The 17,340-nt window shown below is 50.1% G+C and overlaps 1 protein-coding gene across 1 annotated transcript in view; it reads left to right on the forward strand.

Moving 5' to 3' along the window:
- Positions 1–344: 344 nt before the first annotated feature.
- The window catches only part of ANTXR2 (ANTXR cell adhesion molecule 2), a 491,546-nt gene continuing 474,550 nt past the window's right edge, over positions 345–17,340 (forward strand). Inside the window, exon 1 of the mRNA XM_069644750.1 lies at positions 345–800. Coding sequence (XP_069500851.1) covers positions 664–800 — 137 coding nt within the window. The 5' untranslated portion in view covers positions 345–663. The remainder of the gene's footprint in view (positions 801–17,340) is intronic.

The raw sequence follows: 17,340 nt of genomic DNA on the forward strand, positions 1-17,340 counted from the left end.
TAACTAGGTTTTACGTAGCGCCACCTACCGTTTGGGCAGCCTCTTGGCGCTACACGCCTGTCTTTTGTACGCTGATATGGTATTCTGTGCCTCTACGTGGGACCAGATTTGCTAAAGGCGGATGCGCCTCAGTGAAGGGTCGCGTGCGCAGAGCTTTTGTGTGTGCATTGATTGTAGACTGAAATCCGGCAATACATTGGCAGCAGGAAAGGGCGTGGTGAGGTTAGGAGGCGGGGAGGGGCTGCAGTGTGTGTACATTAGCACAGGAAATATATCTTTGCTGATGCCATAAAAGGGTAAGCCCTCCTAGAGGCCCACCCCCACCCCTTTCAGAAAGAGTCACCACCGAGTAATTCTTTTAATGCTCGGATCTGCTCTGGTGGAGTTCAGAGAGTGTGTGTGAGTGTGTGGCCGAGAGGAAGCAACATAGCCCAGAGAGGGGGAAGGAAGGAGAGAGAGAGAGGCTGCAGACACACGGAGCACTTGGCCCCCGGCCATCCTATCTCTATCAGCGCTTCAGAGACCTACAAGGGCTGCAGCCTCCCTGCCCAGTGCTACTTCGGGCGGCTTTGTTCCCGTCTGCCGGCTCTGCTCTTTGCGGTTTTGTCTGCACCCCTCTGTTCCTCAGCCCCTGCTCCTCTCCTCGCTGCACTGGCCCGCAGGATGGAGAGCAGCTGCTGCTGGCGGTTGTTGAGAGCCCTGTTGCTTCTGGCCGTCCTGAGGGGGCCGGGGTGGCCCTTGGCTGCCGCCGAGGAGCCCTCTTGCCAGGGAGCCTTCGACCTCTACTTCGTGGTGGACAAGTAAGTGGACGACCGTAGTTTGGCCTTTGGGACTTGGGGAGGGCGTTTTAAGTCTGAAAGAAGAGGTCCGGAACAGCCGACAAAAAAAATCTACGAATAGGAACTGTTTTGCTGGGCAGTAAACAACTTTGCAAAGAGCTCTGGATTTCCAAATCAGGACGGATGGGGCGGAATGCCTGCCTCTGGGGAAGAGACAGAAGTGGGACTGTTGTCTGCTTCGGCCCGTGCTGCAGAAGTGAGCAGGGCGAGTGGCTGACAGGCAGTCTCGGCGAAGGATGCCTGGGGAGGCGGGGGGAGGCTGATAGGCTGTGTGCGTGTGTCCTTTCAGGTGGGGGGGCTTACAGGAACACAGTGGGGGGCTCAGGACCGCCCCCCAACAGCAAGCATCCAAAGTGCGGAGGAAGCAGTCTTGATACCTCCGATCCGTTAATCACTGCAGTGAGGGTTCGTTTAGGTGTCAAAGTCTAAGGATGACAGCGGTGCCTGCTTCTCCGCACGCTTCCTGTGTGCCAGGCAGTACCTCCTATCGTTAAGGGGGAGGGCGAAGTTACCGTCCACAGAAGAGACAGCCCCTCCACCCCCCCCACCCCCATTAAACAAAACATAAAATGTTAGAAACCGTGGACATCCTTTAGGAAGTGTATTCTGGCATTAGTAACTATACTCGGTAAAAGTCGGTGTATATTTCATGCACTTGCATACGCATGTTAATGTAGGCGCTTGTGCACTCAGCACACATGGACAAGTTAGTAACACGGCTACTACAAATGTGAACCTCCTTGTGTTGACCTCGGGAGGTTAAAGGGCCGAGGTACTTCTGAGATATACGCACGTGATCAACAGTTCCATGCTAAATAGTGTATGTATATCATAACGTGGGGCAGACTGTACTGTCCTAATGTGTTTCAATGATCCTCAGCATCAGACAGCGTTACCCCCCTCCCCCATTCCCTCATCGCCACCCTCAAAGGTCCAATAGACCTCAATGGATTCTCGCACCTTGAAAACCAGGCTCCCCCTGGGCACCCTCAAATGTTCCATTGATCTCAATGGAGTATTACACCTTAAAACCAGGCTCCCTCTGGACATCCTCAAAGGCCCCACCAAACCCAAGGGAGTCTCATTCCTTGAAAGTTAGCCTCCCACCTAAGATTGTCAAAGGTCCCATTGAACGTAATGGATTCACATAACTTGGAAACCAGTCTCTCGCCTGACCACTCTCAAAGCACTTATACTGACCTCAATGGATTCTCACACCTTGGAAGACAGTCTCCACCCTTGCCAGGCTGAAGGGTCCCATTGACCCCAGTTGAGTCTCACACCTTGAGGGCCAGCCTCCACCCTGGCCAGGCTGAAGTGTCCCATTTACCCCAGTTGAGTTTCACACCTTGAGGGCCAGCCTCTCCGCCCTGGCCAGGCTGAAGTGTCCCATTGACCCCAGTTGAGTCTCACACCTTGAAGGCCAGCCTCTCCGCCCTGGCCAGGCTGAAGTGTCCCATTGACCCCAGTTGAGTCTCACACCTTGAGGGCCAGCCTCCCACCTGGCCAGGCTGAAGTGTCCCATTGACCTCAGTGGAGTCTCACAACTTGAGGGCCAGCCTCCCACCTGGCCAGGCTGAAGGGTTCCATTGACCTCAGTGGAGTCTCACACCTTGAGGGCCAGCCTCTCCGCCCTGGCCAGGCTGAAGTGTCCCATTGACCCCAGTTGAGTTTCACACCTTGAGGGCCAGCCTCCACCCTGGCCAGGCTGAAGGGTCCCATTGACCCCAGTTGAGTCTCATACCTTGAGGGCCAGCCTCCACCCTGGCCAGGCTGAAGTGTCCCATTGACTTCAGTGGAGTCTCACACCTTGAGGGCCAGCCTCCCACCTGGCCAGGCTGAAGGATCCCATTGACCTCAGTGGAGTCTCACACCTTGGAAGTCAGAATACCTCTTGCTGAAGCTCAATGGTCCGTCCCATTGACCTAAAAGAAGTGTTAAACGTGAAGCCCTCCTGGTCCACTCCAGTTGCTTCCGTGGAGGGTGCCTGTAATCCCCCACGCCTGTCGGCTTCGCTTCCTCCAGGTCTCGAAAGGGGGCGCCAGAGCTGAAAGTAAACAGACCAGCCAGCTGGCCTGTGGGGGAACGAGGGGCTTTCCGTTGGGAGGCTGGTTGGGCCGACACAGAGTCAGCAACACGCCAGTCTCAGATTCTAATTTCAGGAGGTGTTGCTTTATTCTCTCGTTTATCGATGCCGCATTGTATTGCACGGCCTTCAATTGGTCAATGACCACCGTTTGTAAAAAATAAATAAAAAAAATAAAATAAAAGGCATGCATAGCAAACCAACTATCTCATTGCCTTAGAAAACTCTGCAGGTCCAAGGTGCAACCACATAAAATGCACCGCTTTTCACTTCCAAGCTGTGAAGCAGACTTCCGCACATAGCGCCACAACTCACTTCAACGCTGCTCTTGCGGATAGGTGTCATTTGTAAAGCGCACGTCTGCCATTGGTACGGCCTCGCAGCGCTGTGTGCTGCTTGGGTGTTAATTGAAGAGCGGTTCTGGGTATCAGGCGTGCGACCTTCAAAGGGAACTCTAATCCTCGTAAGAAGAGCCCTGCATACAGACATGGCTGTACATGCATGCTTCATTGCACACTGTTAAACGTGTGGTGACATAGGCCACAACGTTATAGGTGCAGAAATAGCATCGCAGCTGAGGGGTCCGCACTCGGCAGCCACTTCCCATATTTGCCCAGCGCATGTTCTGCGGCTTTTCCGTATCGCGGCGCTATTTTTGAATTGCGAGATTTCTATCGTGGCCAATCACGCAGTGGAGGCCACAGCTGCCGTCCCACCGAGCGCGCTTCGCCATTGGCTCTCTGGTGAACCTCTCCAGCTACCCGGGGCCGGGTCACCTCATGCTTGCGCCACTGCTGCAAACCGAGCACATGCTTAGAGATTACCAAATCTCGCGGTGTTTGCCACAGTACGTATTATCTATTGTAAGCAGTTTGCACTGGGGCACAACAAAAATAATCGACCACTTTGTTTGCTACATAACATAAAGGGTATGTTTTTATTGCATTTCCGTGGATGTTAAGCAGCACACTGTTACGTTCCGCCCTGCGTCCCGCTGCGCGGTGACGCAGGGCGTCCTAATAAAAGCCCCGCCCCCGCGTTCGGGAGGCAGTTCCGGGGCAGACCCAACATCAGCGTGGGAGTGCATTCATTCCAGCTCCCGCTGGAGCTGCGTCACAGGCCGCGCGGCCTCATTGATCAACTCCAGCCCCCGCGCGTAGGCCGCGGGCCCGCGAACTTAACAATGGCGACGAGGAGAGACGAATCTCACGAAAGGCTCGGTGCTCGGAGAGCACAATAACGCCACACAGCCATCGGCTAAATTTTTGGACACCCGGTGGGGGTGCCATCACACACGTGACCCCCCCACCCAAAAAAAAAAAAAAAAAAAATTTTTTTGCCTACCTCATCCATTCATGCTCTCTGCCACCAAGTCCATTTTTCTTCACTCCAGAAACGAGAAAACCAGGTGGCATCGAACATCCAGCACAAGGGAGCAGCATCACGGCGTGTAGGGAATGCCAGGCCCTGAGTCGTAACACGGTGCCTGGATACGGCGGCACCTCCAAGGTAGGCCCAACGTCGCTGCATGGGTGGCCGTCAGAGACAACTGCGACATCACGGATCAGGTCCACGCCAACATGGCGGCCGGCGCATCCACGCCTGGGCCCTCCACGCCGTCCAGAATTGCAGCAAACCTGTCCATGACGCCACCTCCACCTCGAACACAAGGCACTTTGTCGACACTGGTCCAGCCGTTTGACCCTTTCACGGATCCGTCGTCATGCGGACCCAGATGGCAGCTGTGGATCCAGAAGTTCGAGATGGCGATGGAGTGCAAAGAAATCACTGCGCCCAGGAAACTGAAGGCACACCTTCTACTCAGCGTGGGTGACGAGGTACTGCGCATTTTCAATTCCCTCAACGTTGATGATGGCCAGGATGGGTACCGAAGTGCGAAAGACGCCCTCACCGATCACTTCCTCCCTCAACTAAACCCAGACTATGAGACATTTCTCTTCTGCACCACCTTACAGGCAGCGGAGGAAACCCTTGATGCATACCACACCCGCCTGAGAAAGTTAGCCATGTCCTGTGAATTCACGAACGTGGAGAAGGAAATCAGGAGGCAGATCATCAACGGGATTCATTCGGAAAAATTGAGGCGCCTGATACTTAGTGAGAAGGGTATTCCCCTACAGCGGATCCTTGAACTAGGACGTCAGAGGGAACTAGCACACACCAGAGCGGCCAACATGGAGGCCACACTACACAGGCTGCAACCTGCTCTAAATACGGCTATGGTGGCCCGCGTCACCAACAAACAACCCTCGAGAGATGACAACAGTGGTGGATACGGCCAAAACAGGTGGCAACCGCGCGTTCCGGGACCCACAGAGTGTGGCTGGTGTGGTGGCCCACGACATGGCCGTCGCAACTGTCCTGCTCAAGGCACCACATGTGGAGCATGTGGCCGGAAGGACCATTACGCGAAGGTATGCCGATCGACGGACACCCCCATACAGCCCCCGCAGAACCAGCCGGAGAAGGCCGCGACTAAGAAAAAGAAGCAAGCCAGTGCCAGAAGGGTCGCAGTGGCCAGCTCTTCCACGGAGGATGAAGGGGATGATATCTCGGCGATGCTGCAGGCCCCCTCCAAGGACACAGACAGGAAAGGAAGGAAGGTATACATGGTGTCTGCACTATGCCAAGACCGAGGACCTCGCAGAAAAGCCGCCCGAAGGCGCAAATGCATGGTATCCATCCAAAACCAGTGCATTCTGATGACCATCGACACAGGCGCTTCGGTGAACGTCATGCCTGAAAGCATTTTCCTGACCCTAAGTCCTACACCAGAGCTGAAAAGCACCGACACCCTGTTATATGCATACGGCTGTCGAAAGCCCCTGCCGGTCATTGGCAGGTTCCGCACCACGCTGGGACACGGGAAAAACAGACTATGGTCCAAAGTCTATGTGGTGAAGGCAGGTGTTGAGAGCCTCCTGAGCGGGGACGCAGCGGAGGATTTGGGTGTGGTCCAATTCATCTGCCATGTCAACGATGAAAAGGAAGTGGAGCAGATGCTGAACCAGTACCCTGACTTGCAAGAAGGCATAGGCTGTCTGAAAGGCAAAACCATCAAGCTTCATATTGATGAGACAGTGCAGCCGAAAGCCGTCCGGCACCGGAGAACGCCTTTCCACATGAGAGAACAAGTGGAGCAGGAACTCAAGGCCCTAGAAGAGGCAGGTATCATTGAGGAAGTCACAGGGCCCACACCCTGGGTCTCTCCCATGGTGGTAACACGGAAGCCCAAGCAGCCTGGAAAGGTACGGATCTGCATAGACATGCGCCTCCCCAACACCGCCATCAAAAGGGAACGCCACATAACCCCAACAATCGACGAGATTGTGGCTGACCTCACAGGGTCGAGTATATTTTCAAAGATTGATCTAAAGGCGGGGTATCACCAACTCAGACTCCACAGAGACTCTCGATACATAACAACGTTCTCTACACATTTGGGGCTACGGAGATACAAACGCCTGAGTTTTGGAATATCGTCTGCCGCGGAGGTGTTCCAGCAAACCATCCAGGAGGTCATCAGGGGCATCCCCGGTGTCCTCAACGTGAGCGATGATATTCTGATTCACGCCCCCGACAAAGAAACACACGTCGAGAGGCTTCACGCCCTACTGGGCCGACTACAAGAGGTTGGGCTCACAATACACCGGGAAAAGTGCGAGTTCCTCAAATCCAAGATCATTTTTTTTGGCTACAAGTTTGGCAGCACAGGCATCTCACCTGACCCGCAGAAGGTCGCAGACATCCAGGCGGCAAGCCCACCGATGACCCCCACGGAAGTGCGCAGTTTCTTAGGCATGGCCACCTACTGCGGGAGGTTCATCCGAAACCTGGCCACGCTATCTGAGCCGCTGCGGGAACTCACGAAGGCCAACGTCAAGTGGGAATGGGGGCCAACATGCCAGGACGCGTTCGAGAGCATCAAGGACTCCCTCTCAGCTGACACCAAGATGGCCTACTACAACACTGAACTGCCCACAGAGCTATTCGTAGATGCCAGCCCCGTAGGGCTCGGAGCCATCTTAATGCAAGTCACGAGAGAAGGGGAGAAGAGACCGATTGCGTATGCGTCGAGAGCCCTCACAGAGACCGAACAAAGGTACTCACACATCGAAAAGGAGGCCATTGCCGTGCTGTGGGGGTGCCGACACTTTCACCTCTACCTTTATGGGCGTCACTTCACGACAATCACGGACCACAAGCCCCTGCTACCAATCTTCATGGGAACATCGGCACACCCTCCGGCCCGAATCACCAAGTGGTTACTGCACCTCCAGCAATATGACTTTAATCTCGTCTATCAACCAGGCAGTGGAAACCCAGCGGACTATCTCTCCAGGCATCCGCGAGAGGCCACTCAACAAGAGATCCAAGTGGCGGCAGAGACAGAGGAACACATATGCCAAGTAGTGCGCGCAATGAGACCCAAGGCGGTGAGCATCGAGGAGATCGAGGCGGAAACGCACCAGGACCCGTGTTGTGACTTAGTGAAAAATGCCATCCTTTCCGGTGATTGGAAGACTTTCATGAGACACACACACAACAGAACAGCGGAAGCAAAAGGGTTTCTGTCCGGCATATTCACAGTGCGGCAAGACTTGTCAGTCACGGAAGGTGGACTGTTACTACGGGGAAACCGCATCGTGATACCTCTCAAACTACAGGACAGGATAGTGGCCCTAGCACATGAAGGACACCAAGGACTGGTGAGGACGAAAGCCTGCATTCGGCACCGAGTATGGTTTCCCCAGATCGAGGAGCGGGTCGAGACACTCGTTGCCACGTGCCTACCCTGTCAGATCACGGGGGCCCCGCCAGACCCGGAACCCATCATATCAGCAGAACGGGGCCGCTCTCGCTGGGAGGCCATCAGCATTGACTTCTGCAAGCTCCGAGAAGGCCTCCACCTGTTGGTGGCCGTCGATGATCACTCTCGATACCCGGAAGTCGAGGTAGTTGAGTCCACAGCAGCGGAAGTGGTCATTCCGGCACTAGAGAAAATGTTCGCGACTCACGGACTACCTATCTCAATCAAAAGCGACAATGGGCCGCCGTTTACAGGGGAGGATTTCAAAAAGTATCTACAGGAACTCAATGTGAAGTATCATCACATCACTCCAAGACACCCCCAGGCAAACGGGGATGTAGAGCGATTTATGAGGACTATCAATAAAGTGCTCAGAGTATCTAAGGCTAACGCCAGCCCCTGGAAGGTTGACCTTTTCCGATTCCTCCGAAATTACCGGGTCACGCCTCACAGCACAACCGGCATTCCGCCTGCGGACCTCATGTTCGGCACCGTCATCAGATCCTCAATCCCGCATCACCCAAGCAGAACCCCGGACGCGTTGAACGAGGAACGCACAGAGAGAAGGAGAAGGGATGCCAACGAACACATGAGTGGCAAGCGGAGAGCGAGGCCGTCCCATCATCAAGTGGGTGACCAGGTCATCATGCTACGAAACCCCTCCAAGTCTAAACTGGACACCAGGTACGAGGAACTTCCATGGACCGTCAGCAACCGGCATGGAACCATGGTAACGGTGACACGGGGAAGCCGCCAAGTGACGAGGAATGCGTCATGGTTCAAGGCCGTACCACGTACACTGTGGACCGACAAGGAGGGCCATTGGGAAGGCGAGGACACTCGCCCCAGTGAAGAAGAGCCGGAGGCCATCCCTGAGGACAACGGAGCGAGGGATGGAGACTGGGAGCCGGTGGATGAACCCGGCCTCGAGGGCCCGAACCGCGAAGATGGAACAGAGCCGGAAGCAAGGGGGGGTGAACCCCGCGAAGGACGATACAGACTGAGAACAACAACAAGACCGCCAGCTAAGCTAAGTGACTATGTGTGGTAGCTGGTACACTGGTGCCATGAACCCTAATGGCAGGGCGGCTGAGTGTTGAAGACGGACAGTTGTTGTTGGACCTCGCAGTTGTTTGGCAGTTATAGTTATGTGTTTTGTTTTGTTTTATAATAAAGGAGGAATGTTACGTTCCGCCCTGCGTCCCGCTGCGCGGTGACGCAGGGCATCCTAATAAAAGCCCCGCCCCCGCGTTCGGGAGGCAGTTCCGGGGCAGACCCAACATCAGCGTGGGAGTGCATTCATTCCAGCTCCCGCTGGAGCTGCGTCACAGGCCGCGCGGCCTCATTGATCAACTCCAGCCCCCGCGCGTAGGCCGCGGGCCCGCGAACTTAACACACACGTAGCAAATAAGACAGTCTGCTTCAAATCTGCCCCAGTTGAAAATGTTTTAGATAATTTGGACTGGGGCAAATGTGTTTGCGTTGTTCTGTTATCTAAGCAGCTAAATTGGGCCCATATCCCATTTGCTTGCACTAGGGCAAGGGTTTGGTAATCCGGCTCCTGGTCCGCTTAGATGCGGCTCTAATGGTGGCAAGTAGCGCATTCTAAGAGCTCGACTAAATCAGTGCATGTTAGTCTACACAGCCGCACTCTCAGTATCGCACCACGTTTCACTGCACAGTCAGGGCCGAGCTTTGCAGGGCTTTGTGTTGTTTCGGTGTCACGCTCCAGGCAGGGATGCAGGCTGCTGTGTGTTGGAGGATGCGCCCTTGCCGTGGCTGGTTCGTGTCCTGGCAGACGGCCAGGCCTTTGTTTAGCTTTCCCCGATTAGGAGAGGCTGCCTTGCGAACAGAATGACCTCGAGGCACGAGACCCAGCAGCGCTGCAATCTGAGTGTTGTGGAACAAAAAGTTGGTGCTTTTCAAAGAATCATGACCACCACGTTTGGAACTCCATTAAAGCTTATGCAGGTGTGCACATGTTGGCGTGACACTGTGGGCCTTATTCATGGAAGTGTTTTATAATGGCGCAATCCCATAGGAAAACGTTCCGTGAATCAGGGCCTCTGTGTCGAAGAGTGCAATACACACCCGATGAGTGAGATTTTACGTGTTTCGATGCATCTATTTTTAAAACTAACCATAAAGGCACCCCCCACCCCCACCGGTATACCACTCCGCTGTGCAGTTGTTCACTTTTTTTCTTCCATGTGATACACGCCTGCACTTGCCCAGGAAACGTCAGTACAGTGGACCCAAGTGCTCGAGTAAGGCACCCTTCTCATGAGTCGCTGCCCCAGGATCACTAGCATATGATGGAAGGGGGGGGGGGCTCTTGTATAGTGGCAGTGAACAGCACACCAAAGTATAGTTGACATCAGAGGTGACGTTTCCATAAAAACACAGTACTGGGGGTGAGGTGAAGTGCAGGAGAACATGCCGACGGGTGGGGTGGGAGTGTGGTAGTGGGGGGTTGAGTTTGAGCTTTGCAGAAGGCTGATCATCATATGTCAGTTTTCGAATATTACTTTCATTCGCAGTGTGTGTCATTGCTGCATCGCAGGGTTTTTCGGTGCAACATCATCCATGGCTTCTATGATCCACTTTTGGGTTGTCCCAGTTCTTCTGTGTGGAGTGTGTTCAAGACGGTGCATGGTGTTGAGATCCATGATGTTTAGGGATTTCCAGTTTCTTTCCTGAATTGGAGAGGTGTTTAGGTGGGGGGTTAGTATTCGCGTTGGAGGGTGGATCAAGAAAGGTGTAATACAGTGGCCACTCCAGAGAATGTGAAGTGGGGTGCAGTTGTGACTTGTGACCAGGCTTCTTTTGCCGAAAAAGTGTATCTTGGTGGTGCCCAGCGGATTGGGATGCGCCCTTCACTGATTGTTGCAGATGTATTGTTGATAGTTGTTGAGGGTCAGTGATTTGACTGAGTTGGTGGTTTCTTCTTTAAACCCTATATTGGAGTCTCCTAATATGATCGGGTGGTCACATTTTATGACGATGCATCTGTGCAGGGCCGGTCCATCCACAATGGGCGGGGGGTTGTCGACCCACCGGGTCGTGGCCCGCTTCTTACCCATTATGGAGGAGCCAGCCCAGCGAAATACGAGCACTTCCTTGGAAACAGATATCCAATAGCCTTGAGAATAGAGTAATAATAGCTATTGTTGGGTTTTCTGCGTTTATTTTAGGAGAACAGTATCGCTGTGTGCTTTTTGACTCTGAGGTGTCACATGCAGTGTGAAGATACATTTTAGTGAATAAATCTCTCCACTATGTTATCGCAGAACATTATTGCAGAAACACTCATCTGCAAGAGCTATTTTGTAATTCAATGGTGCACAGGATACAGCTGCAGCAACGCCGATTGAGTAAAATGCCAGGGTTAGCAGAAGTGACATCATACATGCAGTGACATCAAGGGAAGTGATGTCATATGACTGTTGGCGTTGATGACATCAAGCCCTTTGATGACACACCAGGTGGTGACATTGTGCATGTGAAAAGAAGCAGGCAGGCTTGCAGTTAATCTCTTCTCTATCTGTCTATATATAAAGCAGAAAATCTGTTAGTTTGTACCTTAGACAATTCCACACCGTTCCACCAATCGGCACCACATTTTGCAAGGTTACCGGTTAGGACCTTCCAGACATCACTGGCTACCTGACAGTTGGAAACCCCAGCCCTTTCCCCGGATATCAGCCCCTTCACACATGAGACGGTTTCCTCAAATCAGCGAAACATCAATGTGGTCGTAGAAGTACCGGTCAAAGCTCATTTTAAGAGTCTTGATGGTGACAAACAAAACTGCTTGAGGCGACAGGTGGGGAAAGCTCACAGAAGGTCCCACAATGCTGCAGCACGGCAACTCTCGCCTCCCCTCCACGCCTGCTCCTGGGCATGTAAGCCAGCCATACACGCCCATTCTCAGTGCCGTTTACCTTAGAGTGCAAAGCACATCAAGCGATGAGAAACTCGGAACAGCGACCTACAGGATCAATGATTTTCAAGAATTGATGAGTGTCATCATGTTCGTCTACAGAACCTGTGTGGAGTACGGGTTCTTTTTGCTTGTATAGTATATTCGTTAGGAAAGCAGCCAAAATACCTTCCATTACCTGCCATATTTTAAGTGTGCTGCCTTGATTTGTCATGGACGTGCTCATGATATGACAAGGATGCACCCATCAGAACCAACATAGGACAGGGGCACTGCCTTTATATGCCAATACAGCAGTTTTATGTTACCTATATCCTGAAACGGCAGGTATAGTCATTATATGCTTAATACAGCCCCCTATTAACACGCCAAATGTACCCCACTATATGCGGTATACAGTAAGGTTGTAGCCAACGGCAATGCAGTCAGTGAAAAGGTCGTGGTGAAAATACCTCTGCAGTGAAAAAGTTGCCAAGCAAAAAGTAGTCAATAAATGCCACTGAAAAGCATGTAGTGCTGCTAGGGTAATTGTTAGGGATAAGGAGGGTTTAGTGGGCCTGTGATTGACTGGTTTAGGGTTAGGATAGGGGTTAGGGTAAGGATAGGTGTTAGAGATAGAGTAAAGATGTTGGGGTTTGGTCAGTCGTTAGGATAGATTAAGTGTCAGTGTGTTTTATATTAGTGGTTATGGAAAGAGGTTCCATGTCATTTCATCGTCGGATACAATTTTGTGTTTTTTGTTTCTGAGGATACTGTAGCGAAAAAAAAATTGAAATTGATTTCTTTTTATTTTTGGGGGGTCCCACCCCCAAGACCCCGTCCCCTATTATTTTTGACCTAATCCCGACCACCCCAACCCATATGTATACTTTTCTAACCGCCCCTAAACATTTAGATGTGTTTTTTTCATTCAAGTATCCTCGGGAAAAAAAACACTAGGGGCCTGATTCATGGAAGTGTTATATAATTGCGCAATCCAATAGAAAAAATGTTCCATGAATCAGGCCCTGAATTTCATCCAACGATGAAAGAACGCTATTCCATGGGAAGATAGGGCTAACAGAGTACTGGTTTAAGTAAGTGTTAAACAAAGGAATAGGGAGCTTAGAGGGGGCTGGCTGGTGATGTTGGCGTAGGATAGTGGTTGGGATAAACCTAGTGGTTATGGTAAAGTAAGCATTTGGTTAAGTGGTAGAGTTGCAGTTAGGGTAAGGCTAAGGTTAGTATTAGAGCAAGGGTTTGGCTTTGGGCAAGGGATGTGTCATTTTTTGAGAGCTGCTTCTAGGGTTGGAGATGGTTCACTGTTCAGTTTCTATTGATTTTGTATTGAATAACATGCAGATGACATGTTTTAATGCGTGAAAGGGTTAGTGCTCTATAAGACTTTAGGGTAGAATAAGGGTTGTAATTAGAGTTAGGGGAAGGTTTAGGAATGGAGTTAGGGTGATAGTGGAGGTAATGTTAGAAATTTGGGTCATATTTAGGGTTTTAGTCTTGTACTTTTGTGTATTAAAAAAAGCTTTTCTGGCGACATTACTTGCAACATTTTCACACTTTGCATTGCTTGTTTTGAATGACTACATATTTTAAAACGACTTTTTGCTGACTACAGTTTCCCATGACTACATTTTTCTGAGGACATTCTCACATAGAAGCCTACATGCAGATGCCGCCATCTTAGGTTTGCTATCGCCTCACATTTTAGGTGTGTCATAAAATGTGAGGCACAACGTTCCATGTCCAGGTGCTGCCATCCTACAATAAGAGCTTTCTCCGATACCTCAGAAATGCCTTGTCATGTTTCATAGCCCTGGTATTATCATTTGTAAGGTGCATTCTCACATGTGCCACACACAATGCCAGTAAACACTTCAGGTGCCGGGTAGAATCATCACATCTAAGGCACAGGTGACATGAGCAGGTGTTTTGCCATCGTATTCCAGGTGCAGCCCTAAACAACTCAAAGGCTGTCTAATGCAGGTGAATGCCTGTATAGTCATGTGTCAGGCACAGTTTCCGGTCCAGTTGCCACACTTATATTCCAAGGACAGTCTCAATTGCCCCAGTAATGCCTTTCAATGCGAGCACTTGCAGGATGCCTGTAAAAGTGAACAGACATGAAGTTTGTGATTAATTACCACCACTTCAGAAGTAGGCAGGCCCTGATCTGATGTTTACTTTGTGATCAATTGGCTAAAGGAGTGAAAGCTGGACACAGGGACACATGCCTCAGGAGCACTTCACTCAAAGCATGGGGAGTATGCCTGCCTTCTGGCCCTGCACACCCAGGGGTTGCAAGGGCAATGCCAGGGGTCGCAAGGGCAATGCCAGGGGCACCGAAGGGGAAACTGGATAACTTATTAATATTATTATTATTTGTAATTTCTTAAGCGCGGACGGTCGCCCATGGGCATCTTGACACCGGAGAGAAGGCAAACTGTCCATAAAAGGGGTAAAGCCAACAAGTACAGATTTAGAAGAGAAAGGTCGTTCCTAAAAGCTAGATGGCCAGATAGTTTCTTCATCTGAGGTGGCAGCTCGTTCCATGCAATGGCAGCAGCCACGGAGACAGAGCGACCTCCTATCCTTGTGCGTCTTTATGGCGCTTCCACAAGCAGATCAGCAGTGGTAGAGCGGAGCTGGTGGCTAGCGCACAAACTCCCAAATTGTGTATCGCCCGATGGACGATACACAGAGCTTTCAATCTAATACGCTGATACACTGGCAGCCAGTGGAGAAGGCACAGAACAGGGGACACATGTGACCCCTGGCTACCATTAAATGACATCCCTGTCTTCAGGGCATGCGTTATGGACCTCCAAGTTACTAGAGCTTTATTTTTACGTTTGTGCCACTTCTGGTTGTTTGCTTTCTAAACAGAGAGTCTAAATACAATACAATAGAAATTTAATAGAAAGATGTGTCAACCTGTTTCACTATTTTACGTTGAAGAGGAACAACATCAATGAACCAAAGGATAAAAAACCTCTTCCTTCATGTAGGCAGTGCTTCAACTGTACCATAAAAAGTAACAGTGCATACATGTGGCTTTAAGGAGAAATAAATCACTTTCCTACAAAGATGTTCAACAAATTAGAAACGACTATTGAAATGAAAATGCCTGATGCCATATTGACTTGTAACAAGTTATTGGCCAGGTTAAACAGCACTGTAATACCATTTCAATTCATAAAACATTCCAAAATGCATGTAATCACTCATAGTGCTAGTTGAATTACAAAGGATAACAGGGCTCTAAAGTTTTCACAACCAATTTCTAAAGCAAAACGAGTGATTTCGTTTGGCATTTAAAATATAGCGTTACATGCACAAAAATGATTTTCGTTAGAGAGGGTGGGTTATTTTTTTAATTGTAGCAAGTAGTGCCTTGTGATCCTGGGCAAACAGCATATCCCAGTTCAGCTTATGATCCTGGGCAAACAACCATCTCATGCCCCATAAGGAGGAGGAAAGAAAAAGCAGCTATGCTCATTACAGTGTGGTGATGTGATCTTTGGCAAGGCGTATAATGTGCGTTCCTGTGTTCTACGGAGAGAAAAGAAAAGCAACGGGCACTGAGAGAAGTAGGGATTCATGACAGTGCAGCTTTTTCATTATAGTGCAGTAGTATATTGGGAGGTCAAGCACCGGCAAAGCAAACCGTTTTGGCTTTTGTGTAGATTTGGGATAGGCATTTTGCAGGCACTGTCATAATGCTAGACCTAGCCATAAGATGGCAGCAGCTGCTAAATGGTGTTACTAGGTGGACCTATTATGGCAGTACCTGGCAAATGTCTAGCTAATGCAGTGGTCTTCAAACCTTTGATGTCAAGGCTCCCGTGAGCAAAAAATACATTGTTTGGCACCCCTCTGCCCCGCCCCCTGTGTTGGTGTTATTTTTGTTTATAAAGATGGCTGCCTAATGCGTGGTGACATCATTTTGAAGGGATATGTTGTCGGGAAGACATTCCAAGACGGTAGGACAATCACTTCCAATCCAAACATAGCAACCGTGCAAGTAAAAACATAATTCTCCAGTAGGGCTTTTATTTTCTCAAAATACATTCCTATTAGTAAATTCAGCAGAAGACAATTTGATTTTACAGAGCAAGTACTAATGGGAAGGGTGGGCCTGTCTCTCTGCAGAAAGTGAGTCAATGTGTGGCTTTATTTTTGAGACCGCCACTCTGAGGCTGTCCTCCACTTCCAGCCTTGTGCAGTATTTAGTTTTCAGCACAGCCAATGCTGAAACGCCTATTTTGCACAAGTAGGATGACCCAAATGGTAAGAGAGAATGTATAGGAAGCCATGCCAATGTAGTATATTCTAGGTTTACCTTCAGTTAAAAGCCAACCACTGCAATGTTGCTAAATTCAGATTGCAGGGTAGTGTCAGACTGAACCGCAATCAGCTTCTCCTGGGCATCAAATGGAAGATGCACCACCTCCTCTGCCAGAAAAGGCTGCATCACCCAGTCATTAATGCCAGCATTTTCTTCAGGGAAGTATTTATTAAAGCTGGACCTTAATGTGGTTAGGTGACTTGAGATTGGTGCTAGGACATGCAGCAAGCTCTACTGTTTCCCCACTTGCTTCTGCAAGCAAGAGGAACTGAACTGCTAGCCCAGCTCCAATTCTTCTTTTCCAGAGGTCTAGCTTCCTCTTGAAGGCAAATACTTTTGCATTCATTGTAAATGAATTGGCATTGGCTCCTTGCAAAGACATATTGAGGGTATTTAGCTTATCGAAAATATCAGCAAGGTATACCAAGATCACAAGCCAGCGAGGATTACACAGATGGTTTGCTTTGCCAGTGTCCACTCCAAAAGGAATTGCTGCACTTCGTTTCAGAGTTCAAACACACTTTGTGGCACTCGACCCCTGGACAGCCATCTGACTTCTGTGTGAAAGAGCAAACCATCATGTTCTGACCCCATTTCTGCACACAGAACTGCAAAGAGACATGGTCTTGTCTGCACTGCTTTGATGGCATTAACTATTTTTACATCTGAACTAAGTACATCAGAAAGTTCATTGTCCATATTCCAAGCATCAAGCGCTTCACAGTGAATTATGCAGTGTGTCCATGCAACATGTGGAGCGCCTGCCAATGCTTTGGCCTTCAACCCTGATCTGTCTCCACACATTGAAGGCGCACCATCTGTGCAGATTTCTACGCAGGCTTCCCATCGCAAAAAGTGGCTGCTTATAAAATCATTTAAAATATCAAAACGTCCTGAGGCTGTTTCCCTGGTTTTAATGGCCTTACAAAACAAAACATATTCCAATATTGGTGTTGCCCCAAAGTACCTTACATAGGCTATTAAATGAGCCTCTCTGGATACATCTGTTGCCTCATTCAACTGTAACGCAACGAGACTGGTTTGCAGCTGTGTGATAAATTGTGCTGTGATATTTTCTGCCATCCCAGACACATGTCGGCTGATGGTGGTGTCTGACAGCGGAATCATTTTTAGCTTGTCCGCTACACTTTCAGCACCCATTCTCCGGCACATTGCCATGGCTGCTGGTAGAACGACTTTCTCAGCTTCGGTGAACGTAGGCAACGTCATAAGATGCTTTCAGTGCACTGGGTGGAGTAGAAGCAATATTTTGCACTGTACCTTTCTGCTGACTGATGG

This window comes from Ambystoma mexicanum, chromosome 2p, assembly GCF_040938575.1.
Source record: "Ambystoma mexicanum isolate Mex_15411 chromosome 2p, UKY_AmexF1_1, whole genome shotgun sequence".
Taxonomy (NCBI): Eukaryota; Metazoa; Chordata; class Amphibia; order Caudata; family Ambystomatidae; genus Ambystoma; species Ambystoma mexicanum.